This window comes from Eurypyga helias, unplaced genomic scaffold, assembly GCF_000690775.1.
Source record: "Eurypyga helias isolate BGI_N326 unplaced genomic scaffold, ASM69077v1 scaffold2601, whole genome shotgun sequence".
NCBI lineage: Eukaryota > Metazoa > Chordata > Aves > Eurypygiformes > Eurypygidae > Eurypyga > Eurypyga helias.
Genome location: NW_010232532.1, coordinates 13,154 through 35,731, shown reverse-complemented (window position 1 = coordinate 35,731; position 22,578 = coordinate 13,154). Strand labels below are relative to the sequence as shown.

Here is a 22,578-nt window from a genome sequence, read left to right as displayed (position 1 = left end):
AAGGGCAGGAGGGCATGTGCTTGGTACAGAGGTACACAGCGCACAGCTGAACTGCCCGCGCGTGTAGCACTGGGACCCGGTAACAACCGGTCGTGTGAGGACGGGTCCAACAGCAGTGGCTTCTTTAAACCCTTCATGTGTTACTCATTCTAGGTTTCCAGGAGGAGCTTCTCTAGCCCTTCTGCCGTTTCAGTAAGATTTTTCTTCGTTCAGTTTGCATAACGTACACTCTTTAAAACAGGAGGTTGTGTTGCCTCTTCTAACATGCCACTTAAAATCCAACCTTCTCTGTATCTGATTGAAATTAACAGCCAAGAATTGGAAGTCATCATTGTCTTGCTTTGCTGTAGACCTTTTTAATCATCTTTCTTCCTCCCTTCATAGGCATAAACATTTTCTTAGATGGCTACGTTCCAACAGAAAATCTAAGGTTTCGAGATGCATCTCTGGTATTTAAAGTGGCTGAGACAGCTAACGAAGAGGAGGTTAAGAAGATGTGCATGTACAAATACCCAGGAATGAAAAAAAAGATGGGAGAATTTGAACTATCCATAGTAGCTGGAGAGTTCACAGATTCTGAAATTATGGTGATGTTAGGGGAAAACGGTAAGTGCAGTTCTTGCTGGAAACTGCTTCAGTAGCCCTAAATAGGTTCCTGAAGCCCTTTTCCTGCCTGGGAGCCAGGATTCAAAATCACTGGGTTTGAGTCAGGTTGAGTGGCTTGTTTCCTACTGAAGTTGTTATGCCATGAACTCGCTCACTCAGCAGCGGGGACTTGAAGTTCCTGAATGCCAACGATGCCATTGTGCTGGGACATTCCCTCGTTTTAAGAACTTAGATTGGCAGGATGGTGCATCACATGGTGAGTGTCGCTGCAAGCCTAGGCTGTTGTAGCTTTAGGTGTCTCTTCCTTTTGAAAAGCAAGCAGAAGCAAGTGCTGGAAGTGAATACAGGAATTGTCAAAGCAGTCTCATTTTAAAATGTATTCTTTATTAAGTCTTTTTGTATCAGGGAGTTAGTTGTTAAAGGTCTAAGTTACCATCCAGTCTGACGTAGCATGTAATGTGCATTTTATTTTAGGAACTGGCAAGACTACGTTTATCCGAATGCTTGCAGGGAGACTCACGCCTGACGAAGGAGGTAATGCTTCATACCGTTGTTGAAACCTATTTTGAAGATACTGGAAAGGCTTTTGTTTTCATGATAAATTTTTTTTTTTCTAGGTGAGGTCCCAGTTCTGAATGTCAGCTACAAACCACAGAAGATCAGTCCTAAATCTACAGTATGTTTAAGCCTTATTTATTAAATGTTGTGTTTGCTACAAAAAGCGTGTGTGTAGTACACAGGTGGAATTTCTCCGTGCCCGAACAACATGCTCCGCTAATTGTGTCATCATGTTGTTTTCCTGTGGTACGATGCATAGAACTAAGTGGCAGCATTTTTCTTTCCATAGGGGAGCGTCCGTCAGCTACTGCATGAGAAGATCAGAGATGCCTACACACACCCCCAGTTTGTAACTGATGTAATGAAACCTCTCCAGATAGAAAACATCATTGACCAGGAGGTAGTTGCCCGAGACAACATCCCGCTTTCTTTTCTTTAATGCTCTACCTCTAACTAAACACGGCCTTATTCCTCCCCGCCCCGACAGGTCCAGACGCTGTCTGGTGGCGAATTGCAGCGCGTTGCGTTAGCGCTTTGTCTTGGTAAACCTGCAGATGTCTACCTAATCGATGAACCTTCAGCGTATTTGGACTCTGAGCAACGTCTGATGGCTGCCAGAGTCATTAAACGGTAACGTATACGTTGTGGGAAAGTGACTGAAAGTTTCCGTAGTTTTATCAGTAAGTTTACATTCAGCACTCTCTCTTTGTTTAATTTTCAGTTTTATTCTCCATGCTAAAAAAACAGCTTTTGTGGTAGAACACGATTTTATCATGGCTACGTATCTTGCTGATCGTGTGATTGTTTTTGATGGTATTCCTTCCAAGAACACACTTGCAAACAGGTAAGAGACTCGTTGGGATGAGTAAGCAGGATTGAGGGGGGCAACACATAGAAATAGTTTAGCAGAAGCCTCAACAAAAACAAGGAGGGGAAGCATCCCTGCGTGTGGAAATTCAAGCTGCGTTTCAAGTGAGCCAAGAGCGTCCCGAGGGTTCTGGCTCTGTTCTGAGGCAGGTAGAAGAAAATGGGATTGACACACGCTGGGAGGCTGCCGAGCCATGCAGTTGGCGGCGTTGGAAAAAGTAACTTGGAAAAAGTAACTAAGCTCTCAAAACCTAGAGCAGCTCCTTCCTGGCTTAAACCAGCCTGGAGCACCTGCACGGCAGTGACATTAAAGGTGGGGGAGGAAATGAGTGGCATCAATCATAAGGAATGGGGAGAAAGGACCAATTGTCAACTGTGCTTATGGAAATAACCCTCAGATGTGTTAAAAGCAAGCAGTGCGTTAACGGTACCTGTATGCGAATCTCGTGTGCTGCTGCCACGCCCTGCACTTCACGGCCTGAACTATTTACGAGTTTCCCTCTCCCAAACCTGTCCCATGTTGCTGTTCCTGTAAATAATTTCGTGTAAAGCACGGAGCCGGTTTGAGGATCAGGCTTATTACAAAAGCCTGGCATCTAACGGTGTCAGCACCACCTACTTTGCACGAGCCAGCTGAAGTAAGCCCACTGGTCTGCTGGGGTGACAGCACGCTGCTAGCCTGGTTTGGGTGGCGTTCCTTCTGAGGACATGCTTGCCCGAATTAAAAAATCGTGATCGCACAGCCGTTCCTCGGCATGGGTGTGCGCTAGGATCGTGGTTGGGTCTCACCAAGGGTGCAGCTCTCTTTTTTTTTTTTTTGCTTTGAACATGAATAACTGTGTAGCAGCACACAGACCCACACAGGTGTGGATAGACGGGAAGGGGAAGGCAAAGGTAGCAGTCTGGAGGCTTGCTGAGATGCTGCTGGAAGGTGAGAGCAGCAGTAGTTACGACTTCCTGTCCGAGACACAATTTGACTGAAAGCATAGCACCTCCTGGTGTGTCGCAGACCACCGAGGTTTGTGCTACCACACCCCAATGAGCTCGGGATGGGGATCAGAGCTGCCTCTAACCCACATGGTACAGGACTTCTGAAAACGTAGCTGCAACATTCTTTTCTCTTAACAGTCCACAGACTCTTTTGGCTGGAATGAATAAGTTTTTATCTCAACTTGAAATCACTTTTAGAAGAGACCCCAACAATTACAGACCAAGAATAAACAAGCTCAATTCGATCAAGGTAAGAGAGAAGCACCTCTACTGAGAAGAAGCTATGACTCTTTAGTATTAAAGCCAGGTTTTAAAATAAGGAACAAAATGAAGACTAACCTGGTAGCATTGCTGTGCAGGGAAGCTGCACGAGGAAGGAGCAGCAAGAGTAACAAAGTGGAAAGGAGTTTAGCTAAGTACCTTTGATTCCAGCTCTGTTCAAGTCTGCCAAAGAACTGCTTTAAGTAACGCTGACCCTTTTTTCTCTTCCCAAGGATGTGGAACAAAAGAAGAGTGGAAACTACTTCTTCCTGGATGACTAAATATGAACCTGGGCATCTTTGTAACTGGCACAGAGAAATGCGTATCAGAATCTAAACACGTGGATGAGAAGGCTCAATCAGGTTTTAAAACACTTAATCTCGCGGCGCTTAACCTCTTGCTGCACATAACATCTAAGACCAGTAGCAGTGTAAATCCTAGTCTGAGTAAAACTGCCACTTTCTACATTTTGGTGACCCAGCCCTGTTTTCAGTGTAAGAATTTCAAAATAGATCACCTTGAAATTGTGCAAACGAGTCTCCCAATTTTTCAGAACGGAAGGGAGGTTTTCAGTTCGGTATGTCCTCCTTGGGTAACAAGTACTGACTGCACTTCCTTATTCAAAAGAGGGTCGAGGTGGTTTGCTGTGTGGGAGAGAAGCTTACCAAGGACATCAAGCTGCAGACCCAACTCCTGTTTTAAAAAGGTTGTATCTCTCTGGCTGAGGGTTTCACAAATAAATATCCTCCTAACGTACAGCTCTCCTGTGCTACCGTGCAAAAATTCTTGAATCGGTCACAAATGGGTACACAATGTTGTGCACGCCTCTTCTCGTACTGTAGAAAAGAACACACCGGGCATGGCAGTACAAACAGTAGTGGAGGTATCCACAGCTTTTTTTATGCATCTGTCCTGCCTTCAGCAGCATGTGAAAAGTGTTGAGAGAAAACAGTGCTTTATTTACGTTTTCCCCTCATAACTTGCAGGAGAAGGCAGTGGTTTATTTTTCCTTAAGCTGTTTAGTGTGTCAGTGACTTGGGTATCTTATACCCTTGGCAGGATCAGGCATTCTGTATGCTCTCTCGTTAGGTCTGGCTGGCGGGAAGTTGGCCTGTATTAAGCCAGCAGCTGGACTCCATGAAGTACCAGTACCCAAGGCAGCCTTACACCACCCCCACCCACTCTGTTTAGGCAAAAACTTTCAAAGTGACCAACACCTACATTTCTGTCACAGAGATGAGTACAGATCCCTTTGGGCTTGAGTTCTGCATCTTCTGTTAATCAGCCCTAATCAGGGTACTGCTGATCTCTGCAGCAGGAGATCTCCCTTCGTTGTATGTTACATGTACACAGTCCCCTGTGAGCCAGCGGGATCCTGCAGCCTGGAACCGCCCATCCCAGCTCAAGGGTTTGGCCAGTCAACGTACAAGTCTTCCAGCAAGAGAGGAAACCACACTTAATGAACAGCAAAGGTCCAGAAGTATTCTATCTGCACGCTTCAGTCCTTCCCAAACTGTCCTCAGGGAGCAAGGCAGGGCCTAGGCCCAGCTTCAATAGTCTTAAGTCAGTTTTTTAAAGTGAATTCTAAAAGCACTGCCCTCCAGGTTACAGCTGGGTCTGTTTTCCACTGTTCCCCAAGAAGTAGCTGTAGAAGCTGTGGAGAGCAGCAAAGCTCATGATTAAGTGCTCTCTCCAGTACTGCATGGTTGTTTCTCTGACTGCTGTGCAGATGTGGGTGACAGCTGCAGTTCCATTTTGGAACTTCCCCCAGGGAAGACAAGCAGCCATTTCCACATCTTCATCAGTAAGAGAGGACCACCGTGGTACCACCTCTTAAATCCCTCGGTGCTGGCTGAGTTCTCCACCCAACCACTGGAGAAGCTCAAACACCTTTCAGCACGGCCAAGCATTTAGATCGCAAACCCCACAGCGCCGGTCACTGCCACAACTCCAAGTCAGCAGCCGTAATTTGGAAAGGAAGTGGAAAGAGAAACACTTATTTTATTAGGGTTTTAATACAGGGCATGCGTCTGAAACGGAACTGTGTGTCACAGGACTATCACTCGGGGTTCCCGATCAAGGGCGTACGATCTCGGACCGGAAGGAGAGGGTGCCGTCACCTACACTGGTATATACAGAAATAGAAAAATATACACAGCAGTTCATTTCACAGAGCAACAGCCGGGTGGGTGCCGCGCGCACTGCGCTCCCCCAGTTCGGACAGCGGAACATCCAGACCGCAAAGGCAACAGGAACACTGCAGAGATCAGTAACCGGGGCAGAAGAAACAGCATCAGAACTCTGACACAGTGTAAAAGTAAGGCAGAAGCCACCTTCTTCTGAACTGTAGGGAAGAGCAAAGCACACCGAGTCCGTCTTGCTTTTCCAAGTAGTTCCAGCAAGGAACTGTACATGCAAAACACACATTTGCATCAACAGTGCAACAACAACAGAATACTGAACAGTAGCTCAATCATACAAACTTAAAAAAACGTAACATGTACTTTATGCATCTCTCCTCAGAAAATATCTAGGATTTGTCAGTGCATTAGTGTTAAAGTGGCGTTAAAAAAACTTCTGCTATTATAACAGATGCAGAATTATTTTGGAAATGCATAGCATCTACATTTTTATTGTCTTTGTAATTACTCGGTTGGCATAGGCACCATTCTAGTCACACCAGCATTCAGAATTCTTGGTGGAAACAGCCGTTCTTACCAATTCATAACAGCTATTCTCGACTGCTTGTCTTGATTTTGATTTCAACAAATAAATGCTTTTTAAAATTCAAAAATAGACCCTATGAATATGAAAAGAACTATATACAACACGCCTAAGACACAGGGTTGGCTGGCTGCCACCGCCTGTAACACACTGGAGAGAAACATTCAAGTCTGACAGATTCTTTTCTTGGTTGAGATGAAAGGCCTTTGGGTTGGAAGCATATCAAAGACAACAGTGCAGCAGGCTGAGAATTCCTTTAGCTCAGTTCAGAACTAAGGCATTGTATGATAAAATATACATCTGTATTTGGTGCAACGTTACCGTCAGTTGGAGAATCCAGATCACATCAGAGGCTAGAAATGTGTCACTGGTGAACGTGTACGTATCCATCATCTATCACAAACTCAAACCTTGGGGGTGTGGGGAGGGGGGAAACTTTATCAAACACTAAACCTACAGTGGTTTTCTCTAGTTTGACACTGAGGGAAAAACGCTAAGCCAAACCACCTCACTAGTCTCCAAAAAACCATCCGGTGGGAGTTCGCCTCCTCCTAGTCCTTACTCGCCAAAAGCTAAAACATACCCTTGAACTTAGCTAAAAAAGAGTAAAGATTTCAAACTGCTACTTCAAATGACTTCCTGCATTTTTAGGGTTTTGGTTACCCACTGACTCTATGCTTGATGCCCCCGCTGGTTCTCGCCCGGTGTTGCCCTTCTCCTGTCATTCCTGTATGGCCTCCCTCTGAAGTTCCGCTGATAGTGGTAGCCGTCGTCTCTGCTTCTGCTGGGTGGTCCCTTCCAGGCTTCCTCGCTTCTCTGGAAGTGGTATCCTCCCCTGCTGGAATAATCCCACTCAAGTCTAGGCCTTCTGCCTCCTCCATAAGTCTGGTTGTAAAACTGCTTGGATCCTCCGCTTCTCAGCATATCGGAAACATCGCTCTCGTCTTCAGAGCTCTCCTCCCTCGTCCTCTGCGCCCTGCTGTCTGCCTGCAGGTTACCAGCACCCCTGGCATCTCTGCCTTTATCAGTCTTCTCCCTGCGGCCGGGAACGCTATTTCTGAGTTCGTTTTTCGGAGGTTCTGCCAACAGCGGTGGCACGTTGGGTGCTGCCACCTGCCACTCGGTGCCCTGTGCTTGCGGGGAGCGATTGCGCGGCCCGGCTGCTTTTTGCTTAGCGGGGGAAGCCGAAGGGCAGGTTTGCTGCAACTGCGGTGCCCGAGCCAGAGCTGGTTTTGGGGCACTGCATTCGCTGCTGGCACCAGCCACAGGGAACGGTCCGGCCTTGGAGCCGCCGCCGCTGTGCGCCTTCTGAAGTTGTTCCGCCGAGGTCAGCCCCGGCACCGGAGGGCTGCATTCTTTCGGCACGTAGGCGCTGGCAGAGGTGCTGCCTGTTGCCTCTTTGTCCTCGGGTGACATGACAACACTGGGTCTCGCTACCGAACTGTCAACGAAACCCTGAACCGGGTACCCATACCAGAAGTGAGGAAAGAACGGAGGTGCGATCGGAACAGCTCCTACAAAGTGATTGTGCCCAAAGGGCGGCTGTGGGAACACGTTTTTTCCCCTCAGGGACTCCTCATAGTTGGCATGAAGAGCTGGCACAGGGTTCTCGGATTCCACACAGACCGGTCCCTGACTGTCTGAGACCTGAGCAGTGGGGAGCAGCAGAGACAGCGACGCAGATCGAGTCTCAGCCTGTGGAATCTGGCCGTTGGCTCTGGCCTCGCTCTGAACAGGGAAGTGCCGGTTTGTCCGTGCGGTTTCGTTCTCGTTTGGAGCTGGCAGAGCCTCCTGGAACCAGGGGTTGTGCAGGTACACAGGAAGGGATACGTTCGGGTACATCCTACAGGCAGCTAAGTAGGCCTGGTGCAGGGGGTACAGGTAAGAATGGGGTGCCCACATGGGACAGCTGTACGCCTGCAAGACAGGGGGGGTGGGGGGAAAACAGCATTTGGTCTTTTGAACCTGGAGACAGACGTAACGGCGCGCAGGTCCTTCACCGTCCTGCAACGGTGGGTCACAGAAGGAGAGGTCAGGTGATTCACAGTGACTACCATCAATTCTGAATAGCCAGGACGCCCAGACAGCGCCCTCAGATTTCTCTTTTCTTTCCAAGTGCAGTTGGAATGGGGCAACAGTTAAGACCAGTACGAAAACTTTGCCCGACAGAAGGCGTACGGGGATGTATAAAAGGAACATTTCTATGTGCAGAAGGGAGAAACTGAGCAAACAACTAGTCCTTGCCACAAAAACGACGCCTTTTTGGGTGAGCCTCTTCCCCAAGCGCGCACACCAGCCACCGCTGTAAGTGCTTAGTTACTTAAAGGTAAAACGCCGCTGCCTTAACATGAGCAGAAAGGACGGACACGCAGGTTACCCAGGGGAATGTCCGCAGGGAAAGCCACACCCAGGGGTCTGTACTGCGGCGGCTTTGCCAGTGCACAGACACGGTCAGAGCCGGAGGGGCTTTTCTCCCACCCCCCGCTTCCAAAAGAGCGCCGCCTCAAACTCTCCAGGGTGCCCGCGCAAGGCACCAGCTGCTGACCGCGCGGCCACGCTCGGAAGCCAACAGTTCTCAGGATCACTGTCGAGACAGAAGTTTGTTTCCGTTGAGCTGACCTGCCGCGTGGACCCCTGTGGGAACCTCTGTTAACAGCAGACAAACGAAGCGTTTCAAGTTCAGAGACGAACTTGAGGTGCACGGCTGCCGTAACCAAGCTGCTGCACTCCACACACTACCCAACGCAAACACGTTTTACGGCACAAACACAGAAACATAAGTTTGAAGAGTTACCTTCACACCAAGATTGAAGAAGAATCTAAGAATATTCTTATCTAGGGGGGGAAAAAAAAAATATCTATAAACACCTAAAATAATTACACTTCATCTGACCCCAAAATGAGTCCCTCCACAGAGTTCCCTATCAGGAGGGAAACACTGGTACTAGGCTGCTGTTTGCAGGTCTGTGGTTGGTGTGGGGGTGGTCATTCGGGGGGTTTTTGCCACCGAGCTACCTCCAGAACACAAGTGCAGTTTAAGCTTCAGATTTAACAGTTTGTGGAACCCAATTTCCAGTTTCTAAAGCAGCGGTTCCGCAGGCAAACACCAGTGTGCGGTCAGACACGGTATGTTCTTTAGGGGCACCTTCCCTACCTGCAGTATGCCAGAGCAGTACGTAAACGCTCCACAGCTTCCAAGCTTTTGGTTAACAAGAGAAACCCCGTTACTGTAAAAGGAAGCAGTTCTCCAAAAGGAACTCCTTTTTATTCACAAAAGCTCAAGTTAGGGTGGGTCGAGCTAAGAACCACAGAGTGATCACAGCCGACTTCCAGGACTAACCGCTTCAAATAATCCAAACGTCAGCAACACCAGCTGAAGACTCCCGACCCTCTTCAGTATCCCCTCCCAGCCTTACATCATGACGCTACAACGAGATCTTTTGGCACAGACTAACAGCCGGACTAAAGAAGTTGTCTTTACCTACATTTTAAGAAAAGAAAATCCAGTAGGAAAAATGGGATCAATTCCAGACCCCCTCCTAGTTTCTCACCTTTAGGCAAGTCTTCCCCAGTATTGCACAGTGAGTAAGAGGGTGCAACGGCTCTTTCTCCCTTTTCACTAAGAGGGAATCCAGGGTACAGCGGATCCTGGTAAGGATTCAGAGTCTGAGGCAAAGGCATTAAAGGCTGGTTAACTGCTTGTAGCGACAGAGGAACTCCAGCAACTGGAGCAGATGTTACCTGAGCCTGCGATACAAGAGAATCAGGTCCCATTGCTGGGGCTGGCATCAGTGAAGAAGCAGGTATTTGGGCTGGAATACCTAGAGGAAGGAGTGAAATAAAAAACCCATGAAAATATACATATGCACACACACACCCCCCAAGGAAACTGATAGCAGGAAAGCAAGTTTCCAAAGAGAGAAGAAGAAAGGTATTCAAGAAGGCACAGGAGGAAGTTCTTGAGTTGGGAAGTTACAAATAAAAGAAGAGTTGACTAAATGCAGAGCAGAGTTTCCAGAAACAGCAAAACCCTTGCAGTATTTATTAAGTTATGAACACCAGAAGGAAACAGGCAAGGAAAAAAGGGGGGGAAGTGCACCTAACATGCACGTCTCTGCAGCTCTCATTCGGACCAGGCACGGTCAGCGCTGCATCTGAGCTCACACTAACTGGGCTGTGCATCTCCCGTCACAGACGCAGCCAAGTGCGACAGGGTTGTATGTGAACACGGTAGCCGATTCGAAAGCCAGCTCCCGTACATCAGCACAGCAGTGGGAGGGGGAATGCAGCTCCCGATCTAACGGGCAGCACTGCATCTAAGCTAATTCCGCCTACCAGAAGATCCGGGCAGCACAGAAAAGCCGTGACAGTGGCCCTGCAGCTCAGGTCCGAATGGATCTCACTACTTCCAGACGTACCAAAGCCAAGCTCAGCGAATCAAGGAGCTTATTATGCGGGGGACAGAACTGACAACGTGTTCTACCTTAAGCAGATCATCAGAACAAGCCCCCTCAGAACTCAATGCTATCCCACTCTGGAGAAAAAGGAGAACTGAGTATGCACCCCGCTTCCACCTTCAGGGAATGCAGCAAACTACACATATCAAAGATCTGCTAGATCTACTACAACCCCCACTAGCTTTCAGCAGTTTCAGATACTGCGTTCACGTAAATTGCTGCCTTTGGAATGTGAAGTTTCGTGAAACGGTGTCTCCTGGAGGCATCTTCCATTTAAGAAGACAGCTACAGTGCTTGTCAGGGTTAGCAGTTTCCAATCTACGGTAGCATTTCTTCAAACCTGCTGGTCCATAGGTTGTTGGCTCACTTGGCCAAGCTGGCACAATGGCTGGTACGGAAGGCACTGCTGGAGGTAAATGCACCTCAGGAAAGACTGGCGAGGGTGTTGGAGTTACGCTCGGTAAGCATTCTGCCAGGTTCTGTAACAACAAGGAGATCACATCAAAGTATCCTAAACCACCACGGCTGGTCACCCCTAATGTGTCTGACTTCTAGCAGAAGAGGCCCGATGCCTCAGTGTTATCCCGACTGCCACCGTCACCACGGCACAACATTAACTCGTAACGTCTCGGGCTGCACACGTCAGGGATGGGAGACAGAGCACAGCACGGCGTGAACAGCTCCGCACCGAGCTCTATGCAGAACGTGCCTGTAGCACAGGCTGCCAGCAGTGTGACAGCCACCTCCACAAGCATTACGTGGAAGTACCTCCCATCCAAGAGAAAAACTACCCTCACAAACAATTACCCGTAACCTTGGAGAAACATGAAAGAAGTAAAGAATTTAAAGTGAAAAGTAGGGTTATCTTAGCAGGGAGATATGGAATAACCCCTCTCTCCAAAGAGAGAGGCTGTGCTTTTACTTTTCTGCCAGGGGCGGTCCTCTTACATCCTTTACGTTGGACATAACTGATTCCTAACTGTAAACAGGAAGTTTTAGCATTATCACGACAGAAAAGGCTACGTAATGAAAAGCCAGTATTCTAATACATACATGGCTGTGACGAAGCTCCCCTTTGCCTGAAGTCTCCTGACTAGAAAACTTTGAAATCAAACAAACATGTCTTACTTGCTCAGCAAGAACTGGAGAATCTGTTTTCACTTGTTCCAAAGGAGGCGAAGCTTTTGGGTAACTCTCATCTTGACTCTTCTTCTAAAGCAAAGTCAGAAACAACAGGCACGGCTTGTCTAACAGCGAGATTTACTTTTCCAAGAGGCATTCAGAGATACCAGACCGCACCTCGCACGCAGCGGGATAACCACCCCGTCACTATTCTACGAGCGTAACAGTTTGCTGACTGAAAGGACAGCGGGGGTTAAAAGCCCACGAGAGGCCACGAATCTTCGCTGGACTTGAGAGATCACGGTCTGTTAGCACAGTAGCTCTCAGTAAGCATTGAATCCCCTGCAGTCCCGTTACAGTGAGAGCACAGACCGAACTAAGCAATTACAAATCCAGATTTGTACGTGCTCCCGAAAGCCCAGATTTGAGAACGCAGACGGCAGAGAAAGACTGCAAGTGTGGGTTACAGGGGCTGAGGAAAGCCGACAGCAACACAAGCCTCCAACCTCACAAGTATTGCACCAAAAGCCGCAGAGCAGCAATCGCAGCTTTAAAGCAGCTATTGCTCTGCTCATCATGTATCAGAGAAGCAGTAACATTAAAAAAAGAAAATTTGGTCTTTTCTTTAAGATTACCTCAGATGAATTTGGCTCAAGCTTCTGACTTAAGTGGGTCTGCCTGGAATTTGACTCTGTAACACCAAGACATAACCTAGTAAATGAACCATCAAACCATTTATGGCTATCACAACTTAAGCCAGTTAAAGTTTCTCTTTCCAAAGTTAAACCTTCTAAACAAAACCTACCTGAGCACATATTACTTCAGAAAACTTAAACTTCAATTTTTATCACAGATCAAAGCATCTACAATGAACAGTTGTTAGGGCAGCAACACAGCAGCTACTTCAACCCAGGTTTTCAAAGCTCTACAGGAGTTCTTTACCGACGTTTGTCAACCCTTAACATGACGCTCAATGGAAGAAGGAAAGACATGTGGCTGTCCCTTTAACCACACACCATTCATCCTAAATCCCTCCTAGTGAAAAAGAAATAAGCTTGTACTTTAAGTAAAGCAAAAACATTTCCATCTGTGTTTCCATACTGAGGCGTTAAAGGCACCAGGAGCTTCAAGTGGAGACTTTTGACCAAGTACAGAACAGATCGGCTTAGAAGGTTTCAATGGCTCAAAAGTTCTCAGACTGATGCAGAAAGTTTAATTTCCCAAGCACCAGCAAACACCTGGTGGGGGAGACAGTGTTGAAATACAGTCATGGCATCATCCCCAGAGGGTAAGATCTGTCCAAGTTCTTCATGTTCTAGCTTATGTTCAAGGCCGGGTACCACTGCTTGTCAATCCAGTTCATGCTCCTAAGTTTAACAGTAGCCACTAACCAGACACAGGAGCTTTTTAAAAGCTTGGTATGTGCACCATCACAACTGGACAACAACGTAAATTAAAACAATAGTGATGATGAGAATTACTGCCAATTCCCAAAACACCAACAGGCATCTACAAGCACCCTGAAGGAAGTACAGTTCATTCCCACAGGATTTTTCACCTCATGTCAGAAGAGGCAACACAATGCAGAGCGTCACAAAAACCAGAGAAGGCTGTACAGGCCACGCGCTGCAACATCTATCCTGAACCTGTAGTGAAGAGCTTTCTCTACATAAACATGCTCTTTGGCATTGCTGATGAAACAAGTTCTCAAACAAAACCAGTTTTCAGATGTTTGGAGAATTAAAAAAAAAAAAAAAAAAAGGCGTGAGGCCGTTGAAGAAGGCATTCCGTGTTGCGAGAGGGACCAAGGAGCACAAGCACCATAAATACACAGCAGCAATGATCTGCTGTTGCCAGAGGTAAGGGAACAAAAAACAGTCCAAAAATAATTTAAAAAAAAAAAAAGGGAGGGAAGGAACAGCTTCTAAGAGGAGGCTAAAGAGTTTTAATTTAATTTAGTCAGGTAGGAAAAAAATACGTAGGAGCAGCGAAGATCAAGTTTGGTGTTTAGTTATGGCAAAGCCGACAGGACAAAAACTAAATTAAAAAAATACTACTCTCGGTTGCATTTAGCAGAGATTAACTGAATGCCTCTTGACCGCTCCGGTTTTTGTCTGACTGCCACGTTCCACTTCCGCACAGAAGAGGAAGAGCCTGGAGTCAATGAAGAGAAGCTGAGGAGTGTTGTAACAGACTGCGGGGAGGGAGAAAACCCAAACACATTTTGAGCATGTGACAGCTCTTCCTACTGGAAAGGGGGGGAGGGTTCAACCCTTCCGTAAACCACCTTCTCCCCTCTTTCTGTGCCACTGGATGGCAGTTCTTGACCATGCCACATGGAATACTTCTATCTGCTTTTCCCTTAAGGGACTGCAGTAAGCACTCTCAGTACTCCTCCCACTGGCACCTTCTGCCACACTCACTAGCATTTCACCAGCATCTGATTTCAGGTAGCTCGGACAGTCTTCTCATTCCTCTCCTTCCTCTTCCCTTTTGCTACAGATATCCCAGCAAGGCGCCTGCTCTCGGCCACATTCACAATGCAGGAAAACGTGTACTTTCTTCCCAAGCCACACCTTCGCTACCTGGAGCCTAGCTGAGGCACTATTACTTAGGATCACTTTCCCCTCATTGCCTAACCAAGTGCCCCATCTTGAATACATTCTGAGCCTGGCAATAAAACCAAACCAAAAGCCTTAATCTAACCCCATTTATTTTTACCTTTATCCTTCTGCTCTTCCACCTCTGCTGTCCACTTGCTGTTCCTTCTCTCATTATTTGAGAACTTCTTCTGGTTTAAGTTATCCAGAGTCTGCGTAGCAGCCTGACAGGCTGACTGGTTCTAAAGAAGTTCGCAAAAGCAGAAATACAAGTTTATGTAAGAATTCTGATGACACTTCGCCATCACCCGATATGACACTATTATGCCTTCATGACACACAACTCTCTTTCCTGAGATCGGCAGAAAGGTGGGGTGGGGTAAAGCAGTCTTTATCGGCATTGTTCAGATTCATCCATTCCTTCATTCATTGCTAGATTTTGTCAGTGTCCTTTAAAAGGTTGTTCGTTTGCATGACACAAACTGCTTCACAGACAATATCCACTTTAAATGCCACTTCCCCCCACAGGCGAGCACTGCAGCATCTTGTTAACCACAGCTCAGAGGCACTCTTCACAGCACAGGACAGCTGTACGTTTCTTATTGATGTAATCAAGTAAATGTTGATGTAATTGAGAACTACTGCTCAAGAACTGACAGATCCCACACAGGAAGTCTCTTCCACAAAGCAAGAGACATAAGGCCCATCTTTTACCTACTCGTTCTTTCCCAGCCTAGTTCGTGTGTCTGTTTGCCCCAGGATATAAATCCAAAGAGCCCCACACGTAGGCAGCAGCTCTAGCGCCCGCAGGATCTGCTCGCTCCCTCATGTACTGAGACTCCAATCCACCTTCTTTTAAAATTGCATCAACAGAATAATCTCTCAAAACCTAAAGGCTGCTTCTTCCCTCAGACGTGGACACGTGCGCTGAAGCCAGCTCAGTGCCACGTCTGACAAGGAATTCGCATTCCTGATGACACCAGGCAAGTTCTCACACCAGTAAGTTCTCAGGCTAAATAGAAAAGTTGCTTGTAAGTGAACTTTTAAGTATGTGTAACGGAATGCAAGGCCTTCCAAAAGCAGGGGGAACACACATCAAGAAGCCCACGGCCTCAGAAGCTCACACCTACCGTATTTACATGCCTGAAGAACTGTGTGTGAGCAACATTAATTATTCCAAGGGAAACTACCACGTATAGGCCCTCTCTTGAATACATAAAGCACTGTACATACTTCTGTGTAGAAAGTGAGCGTGAAGAAAATACCCTTAACTTTCCAGTTGTACTGTAACGCACGGACAGCAAAACAATTGCTAATTAAAGGTTCACGGGGGAGGATGAAAAACGCACTCTTAATTGCAATGACAAAGGCATACGTTGGAAAGGGCAGGAAATGCTTGTTCATCCCTCTGCTGGATCTCGTAAAGCGAACGAGATTCTTCTATAGCCTGTTTCTCCCTGCGTTCCTCTGGAGACAGGCCGAAGTAGTTACAATCTCTGCTGCCATGGGTCAGATCCTCAGTTCTCTCCCGGTCTGGTTTTCTGTAAAGGGAAAAATGTAACAGGATCACTGACACAGAAATTCACCGGTATGGAACACAATACAAACTTCTGGTTGAGAAGGAAGAAAGAAGATAATTATATAGCGCTGGTAGTGTGATTCCACATACACCTGATCCCCTTCTGCCTACTGCATGCCACCCATACGCATAACATTCAAGGAAGGGAAAGAACGGATTGTGTCCATTCAGTTCAATACAGTTTTGAAAGACTAACAAACGGTGGTTTTTTAACTGTGATCCAATAGCTAAAACCTCCATCAAGTGATCTAAACCTACTTCTGTGCCAAACTAGAGCTGACCAACCCCCACCTGCTACCCATGAACATGCAAGCAAAAGTTCCCCTAAATACAACAACCAAAGGGAAAACGCATTATCATTTCCAGCATCGGAAGCATCACTGCCCAAAATCAACATCCCTCTTCCAACTTTCTTACCGAACTAAACACTTTGGGATACTCATGCAGGTAGGTGAAAGGTGGAAGAAAAACGCCCTTAAGATGTTGCACGTGGCAGGCGCTAAAGACACCGCAGCCCCATCTGTTCCACGAGGGGTTAACGACACAGACCACAGAACAGACCGTGAAAAGTTCTGGTTTGCAGCCAGTTAGAGAGTAGCCTCTTAGACAGCCGAGAAGAGCGGCGGTGACGCAAACAGGAACTGCTGCAGCAGCACGATGACTCAAACGTTCACTACCAACACATGCAGGCAAAACGCTGCTCCCGAAAGCGGCCCGGGGTGGCAGGTTCTGCGGAGGTCAAGGGACGATCTCGGCCGTGCCCCCGTGCTACACGCAACAGCACCTCAGCCTCAACCAGAAAAACACCAACCCAACAGCCACTCTCCAAGAAGAGACTGCGGTTTTGCGTACGGTGCTTCCAGAGGAGATGCTGCCATGCAGGACAAAGTGGGAGTCCATGACGGCAGCAATATTTAAAAAGGTTTAAAAATGAACAAACAGAAAAGAATTGTTTTTCCTGTGCCTGTGCGTACTCTCGAGGACTTGGAACACTTCTGAACAATTCTATGGCAACAGATTTCCAACGAGCATGTGGAACAGGCACACGGCCTCCAAGACGAGGCAGAGGTTACCTGCGGTTTTACCTTACAGTTTGGGCAGGATTCCTGCCTGGAGCTTTTTGCTCAGTTGAGGTCTGATGAGGCTGGGGTCCAGAGCACGAGAACTGATGCTGCCTGGTTCCCACAGTATGCTGAAGTCGAGGAGGTAGAGCTGACTGGGGTTTTATCGACTTGCTCTGACTCTTCGGCCCTCTGCAGTCGGCATCTGTGACAAAGACGCGAGAACAGACACACCTTGCTGGCACACAGTTTAAGCTCTTTGGACAGAGCACCTGAGAATAAAGATTCTGCCACACAAAGACAGGTACAATCCTACCGGGCTGAGCATTCTGCCCCCACGTTGGGAAAAACTTTTTTATCTTCTTCCCTGGCACAGTGTTCCAGCCCTCCATAGGAGAGGCCTGTGGAAGAGGTTTAAGGCTCTTCAGTGAGACGGCATGCCTACAAAACAAGGAATTATGGAGGGAGAAATATCTTTAGAGACCAGACTGGGACTTGCAGACGTCAACAGCACATGTTTACTGATAGAACGCAATGCTTTCAAAATCTGAAAGATCCAAGTCCTTTGTTCTTTACGATTACACTTGGGCAATGCGTAGAACCACCACCCTTTTTGGTTTTCCTTTTTAAACAAAACTCTGGTAAGTTGATGCCAGTAAAGAATGATTTGTGAGTATTAAAACATCTTTAGGGCAGACAGAAAAGGAGAATGACCATAAAAAGCAACATACTCAGATCAACTTAATCACAAACATTGCAATAGATGTCAAGATTGAAAACCGACATATTCGAGGTTTACACCCCAGAGCAATCACTGCGTTTTTAATTGGTGGTGCTGTAGGATGCCCAAGTAACGGTTTACATTATTTGAAAGACAGACATTCAAATATATAGGCAGTTCAAATCTCAATTTAAAAAGGAAACAAAGTGCCAGACATTCTTCAGGTCTACGTCTTTTTTTTAGCAGAAGGGGATCGTATGATACGAACCGGCATCTTTGCCCTCCCCTCAGTAACCTTTACTGAAAGTGCTCCCTTTTCTTTCCTTTTCCCAGAATACACTCTCAGCTGTGGGTTGTTTTGGTTTTGGGTTTTTTTTTCCCCCAGAAGAGTTACAGAACTTACAGCAAAGCTCAGGATGGTGTCTCAAACCCCAAAACACACACCAACCCCCCCCCCCAACCAAAAGCACCACCACTGACCCCCTAGAGAAAGTGATGCTGATCTAAACAGCAACTTGGCCCTCTGAGAGCAGGTGCTTTCACGCACCCATTCATACAAAAAGCTTGTCACAATTCTAGAGCCTAATTACTAAGCACAAGCAGCAACACTTAATTAGGCTGGTGTCAATCTCTTCAGGATTATTTTAGGCGGAAAAAAAGCTACAATTCTAATACTGATGTGGTTACTGTTTTACTCTGCGAGTAACACCCAGATGACTCGGCCCTGAAACCTGACATGACAATCAATGCAGAACGCCTTTTTCTTCTGTAACTTAGTATGTTGTTTTCCTAACAATTCTGTGGCAGTACTGCTCCACGTGAAGAAGCGGATATGCTTCAAGGGCCGAAGTGAACCCTGGACTACAGGAACGCTGCCATTACCAATTCAGCCATCTTTTCCAAAAGGAGATCAAGCACTTACTTTGCTCCCAGCTCTTCTACAAATACAACAACTGGCCCATTCTCTGAACAAACTTCTTGAATGTGGGCATTATAAAATTTCCCATTATGGTCTAAGCGCACCTATAGGGAGAAAGAATAAGGGGGAGGGAGAAAAAAAAAAAAGGTGCATTAGCTTCAAAGACGACAATGAGTGGACCTAACTCTTCAGAATATCGGCAATCTTAAGAAGAGATCTTTTCCTCTGGGCAACAGAAGACCTGAGAAATAGACATCACTTAGTTCAATAAATGTCTCAAAGCCAAATGATCGATCCGTATCACTCCTTCAAAACGAAATAAAAGTATGGTTAAAACCCCACAAACACAGAAAGCTTGCTCCCTAACGAAACATGGCTTTCTAAACTACACGGGAAAGGCAAGACTCATCACTCTATCAAACCTTTTCAGCTTTACTGAAAACATTCTCTCTTAGAATAAAACCACAAGGTTTTCCTTGTTAAAATCCATGTAAAAAAAAAAAATTCACTGATTGTAGCAGAATTTAGTTAAATTAAGAGCACAGTGAACCCCAATCATTTATGAAGTTATTCTTCAGAGTGGTTTTTAAAACAACCAAAACTGGGCTGTCTGACACCGCCTGTTCTTATGGTTCTTCTGTTAAGCATAAAACACACTTCCTAACGTTCTGCTACATCTGGCTTTCCAGCTGTACTCATCTTTTCCTCATTTACTTCATCCTCCCTTCCCATGTTTTTATCCCACGTGTCTACTGCCTTGCCACATATGAATAAACTTTGGCAGAGAGATCACGTCAGTGACCAGCGCTTTTTCTACTAATAATATCCGTACCCTTTAGTAAACGCTGCACAAGACAGCCTTAGAGTCTCAAATACACATTTTAAGCCTCTGCTACTAAGAAACAAATAATCAACTCCACATTAGGTTTTTTATTTGGTTTGGGGGGTTTGTGGTTTGCTTTGGTTTGGGTTTTTTGTGGGTTTGGTTTTGTTTTGGGTTTTTTTTGTTTGTTTGGGGTTTTTTTTAAGTTTAGAGATGTGGTTTTTTCCTGCAATTTATCCACTATGCTTCATTCCATTCCACAGATTAAAAAAAATACAAACTGAAAGAGCCCCCATGCTGCATAATAAGCCTAATTAATATGTTCATATCAGTATTAGCCATTTTAACAGGTGGCCAAATGTCCCAAAAGAACCGTATTTATCCCAGTACCACCAGTTTAGGTAACACACCTAAGGACATTAATCTGACCACTACAGAATTTATTGGCAAACCTTATTGCTGCTTAAGCAGCAACACATACTACTAATTTTAATAGAATTTCAAGAGCAATTGTGTAACACCCTTGGAATACTTCAAGCAGAAGAACTGCCCAGCACTTCAGGGTCTGCAGGAAGGGAAGCGAGCTGTATTCCATTACTCAAAAGCGATGCAGTCAGAACAAAGCCAGATTACAAACAGCAGTCACTCTCTCCAGAGCTGAACAGAAATATCTGGAACTACCGTATCGGGTTTGGTCTCCCCAAAGAAAAGCCTCTATGACAGGAAACGCTAAACTTGCCTTCTTGATCTTGTATGGACGCACGGGAGTAACCAGCCAGCTTACAGAGCCCACCGAGAGAACAGAGCTTAGCCTGGACCAGGTGAACTGCCCTACATGCACCTACTCCTCGCACGGGGGCTAGCGCTCTACAACATCGAGCAAGGACTCGCCGCGGAAGCGAGCCCGCACAAACCTATTTGCATACTTAACGTTAAGGTCCACAGCCGCCTTATTAAATATACTCTTGACGTTAACCTTGTGACTTCTTAATGCAGTAAAACTGCACTGATCAGATGTTACAGAACACACCTTTTCCACACGTATGCTGTGGGGACAAACATGGCCAACAATCAAGTAACGAGCATGCGTGCGGTTGAAGGCACAAGCGAAGAGTATTTAGGAAATAGAAATCATATCTCAAAGTAGTTAATGATGGGCACCCCAAGCCAAACATCAGTGTGTCTATAAACTGTAATTCCACACTACTTACTTTACATTTATCTCCAACGGAATATTGCATGCCAGCAGCAATAGAGAAATCTTGTTTTTGCTGATCTGTAAATACATTAGCAGTAATATTCTGTTAGTTTAAACACACCAAAAAAGTTGCTTTCTTATATGCAGCGAAACAGCAAACGAGAAGTTGAGGCCCTAAATCTGCACGCTGTCCCCTGTGAGGAAGGCCACTGCCTAAACCCAAACTGCCATCTGCACCACTGTTCTTCAAGAGGGCTTCACTTTACACATCAGTGTGCAAAAGGTGGAACTTTTAAGGATTTGGTTACTTACCCCATTTGGATTGGAGCCAAACATCATATTCAACATTTCTGTAAACTGATGGATTGAGCGATTTAAGAACTTTTTTAGGTAAGACCAACAAGGTAGGATTCCCATTGCTCTTAAGGTGCTGTATCAAACAGAACAAAGTGCTAAATGGTCAACTGCATAATGATGCACAGCTTTCCATCTTTCAATAACAGTGATCAAGCTTTCAATTGCAATATAAAGAAGCTGAAAATACATAAAGCATCAAGACCTTTGGACAAATAAGTAGATGGTGTTCTTTTAACCATACCAGAACAAAATTAAGAACTAAGCAGCATTAACAAGGACACTATCCATCTTTTGGCTCATCAAAAGCAAACATTACTTTCCACTTTCCAAAGAAATATGTAGTTTTTATGATATTTCATGTTAGGAAAACTAGAAGCTCAAGATTCTCTCGTGAACATTAAACACCGTAAAATATAGCAGAGTACAAAGTATTAAGAAGAAAATAAATCAACATATAAATACCTTGGTGCCAGAAAGAGATTTCAATCCATTCGTATCACCGACTGTTGTAGCTTTACTTCTGCAAAAGAACAGACACGAGCTGTGGTAATACAGTATTAATAAGGCCTGGAAAACAGGTAAGAAACATCTTGGAAGCAAATAAAATACTGAAACTACCACGCTCTGCATACTTGTCCACAATAAGCAGACCACAGAACATCTTACCTTCACCTCTTACCATGAAAAAGCTAAGTCTAAAACAAGAACTACATTTCTATGTCATATAAAGCTGAAAATAAGATTTTTTGTTTCTAAGTACAAGTTTTAAGAAGTCTAACTTCTGTGTATGACTTGGGCATCTCAGGGAAAAAAAAAAAAAAAACAAACAACAAACAAAAACAGGGGGCAGGCAAGGGAAACAAAAATTCCTAAAATGTTTGCAACTACCCAAGGAAAGCACAGCAAAAGCTGACCCAAAAAAAAAAAAAAAACCACACCACCAGAACTCTAACCCAAGAACGCTGCATTAGTTAACTGGCATCAAGCACTGTAATTTATTCATATTTTCTACACCTGAGTGCTGGAAAATTACTTTCCAGAGGAAAAACACTGTCAGCTTTAACCTCTCCCAAAACCTAAGTAAAACTATTACATTTAATAACAACATAACTGAAAAGCTCACATTTATAAAATTAAGAAGATCTTCTGGAAAACTAGGTGATGAAACAAGCTCAAGTCAACTTTAAGACAAGCAAAAAAATGTAAGACTTTATAAACGCTGCAAAATGTTTGTAATTTGGGTTAAGTAGGTCAGGAGTCACACGCACTAGCTCTTTCGTCATGGGACATACGGTTTAAATCAAACACCAAGTTTGACAGTCTCACATGAGTGTGTGGCCTTCACTTACAAAGGTGCTATGGAGGTTAGCAGCGTATTTTCCTAGGAATCCCAGAGATACAGAGTAATGCTACTGCATGTGAAGCCCAGGAAAGCTCCAAGAACAGAAAGGAATAGAGAAAGTTTCCACACCCTGACATTTAACTACAATAATTGTTCCCCAAGGCAGAAATATTTTGTATTTTAATTGGAAATGTTCCCTAGTGGTTTTTTTTTTATTTTTCCTCCAAACAAGAAAGGAAGCTAATCCCTTTCCCAGAACTTGGTTTTCTTTTTCTGTGGCCATTTCCATCGTCCTCCTTTCTGTTGTTCTCAGCTTGAGGGAAAAAAGAGAAACCAGCTCTCAACATCTCAAATAATTTCTTCTGCCACATGTCACAGACTAAAGCAGAGCCC

The 22,578-nt window shown here is 45.5% G+C and overlaps 2 protein-coding genes across 6 annotated transcripts in view; one reads left to right on the top strand and one right to left on the bottom strand.

The window, feature by feature from the left end:
* Positions 1 to 3,815, top strand: part of ABCE1 (ATP-binding cassette, sub-family E (OABP), member 1) — a 12,133-nt gene extending 8,318 nt beyond the window's left edge. The window contains exons 10-17 of one of the 2 annotated variants that reach the window (XM_010161405.1): positions 385 to 606; positions 1,081 to 1,140; positions 1,224 to 1,282; positions 1,454 to 1,564; positions 1,652 to 1,794; positions 1,886 to 2,008; positions 3,160 to 3,271; positions 3,516 to 3,815. In XM_010161405.1, the coding sequence (XP_010159707.1) occupies positions 385 to 606; positions 1,081 to 1,140; positions 1,224 to 1,282; positions 1,454 to 1,564; positions 1,652 to 1,794; positions 1,886 to 2,008; positions 3,160 to 3,271; positions 3,516 to 3,563 (878 nt within the window). In that variant the 3' untranslated portion in view covers positions 3,564 to 3,815. The remainder of the gene's footprint in view (positions 1 to 384; positions 607 to 1,080; positions 1,141 to 1,223; positions 1,283 to 1,453; positions 1,565 to 1,651; positions 1,795 to 1,885; positions 2,009 to 3,159; positions 3,272 to 3,515) is intronic. The other variant, XM_010161406.1, reaches the window with a different exon arrangement.
* A 2,863-nt stretch (positions 3,816 to 6,678) lies between these two features.
* The window catches only part of OTUD4 (OTU deubiquitinase 4), a 28,838-nt gene continuing 12,938 nt past the window's right edge, over positions 6,679 to 22,578 (bottom strand). The window contains exons 8-22 of one of the 4 annotated variants that reach the window (XM_010161402.1): positions 21,306 to 21,363; positions 20,799 to 20,916; positions 20,500 to 20,564; positions 18,469 to 18,569; positions 17,142 to 17,266; positions 16,850 to 17,030; positions 15,561 to 15,726; positions 14,307 to 14,427; positions 12,221 to 12,276; positions 11,517 to 11,675; positions 10,804 to 10,942; positions 9,748 to 9,827; positions 9,558 to 9,672; positions 8,801 to 8,841; positions 6,679 to 7,923 (exon numbers count right to left, since the gene is read on the bottom strand). In XM_010161402.1, the coding sequence (XP_010159704.1) occupies positions 6,679 to 7,923; positions 8,801 to 8,841; positions 9,558 to 9,672; positions 9,748 to 9,827; positions 10,804 to 10,942; positions 11,517 to 11,675; positions 12,221 to 12,276; positions 14,307 to 14,427; positions 15,561 to 15,726; positions 16,850 to 17,030; positions 17,142 to 17,266; positions 18,469 to 18,569; positions 20,500 to 20,564; positions 20,799 to 20,916; positions 21,306 to 21,363 (2,770 nt within the window). Of the gene's footprint in view, positions 7,924 to 8,800; positions 8,842 to 9,557; positions 9,828 to 10,803; positions 10,943 to 11,516; positions 11,676 to 12,220; positions 12,277 to 14,306; positions 14,428 to 15,560; positions 15,727 to 16,849; positions 17,031 to 17,141; positions 17,267 to 18,468; positions 18,570 to 20,499; positions 20,565 to 20,798; positions 20,917 to 21,305; positions 21,364 to 22,578 lie in introns of all 4 variants that reach the window. The other 3 variants (XM_010161404.1, XM_010161401.1, XM_010161403.1) reach the window with 3 other exon arrangements.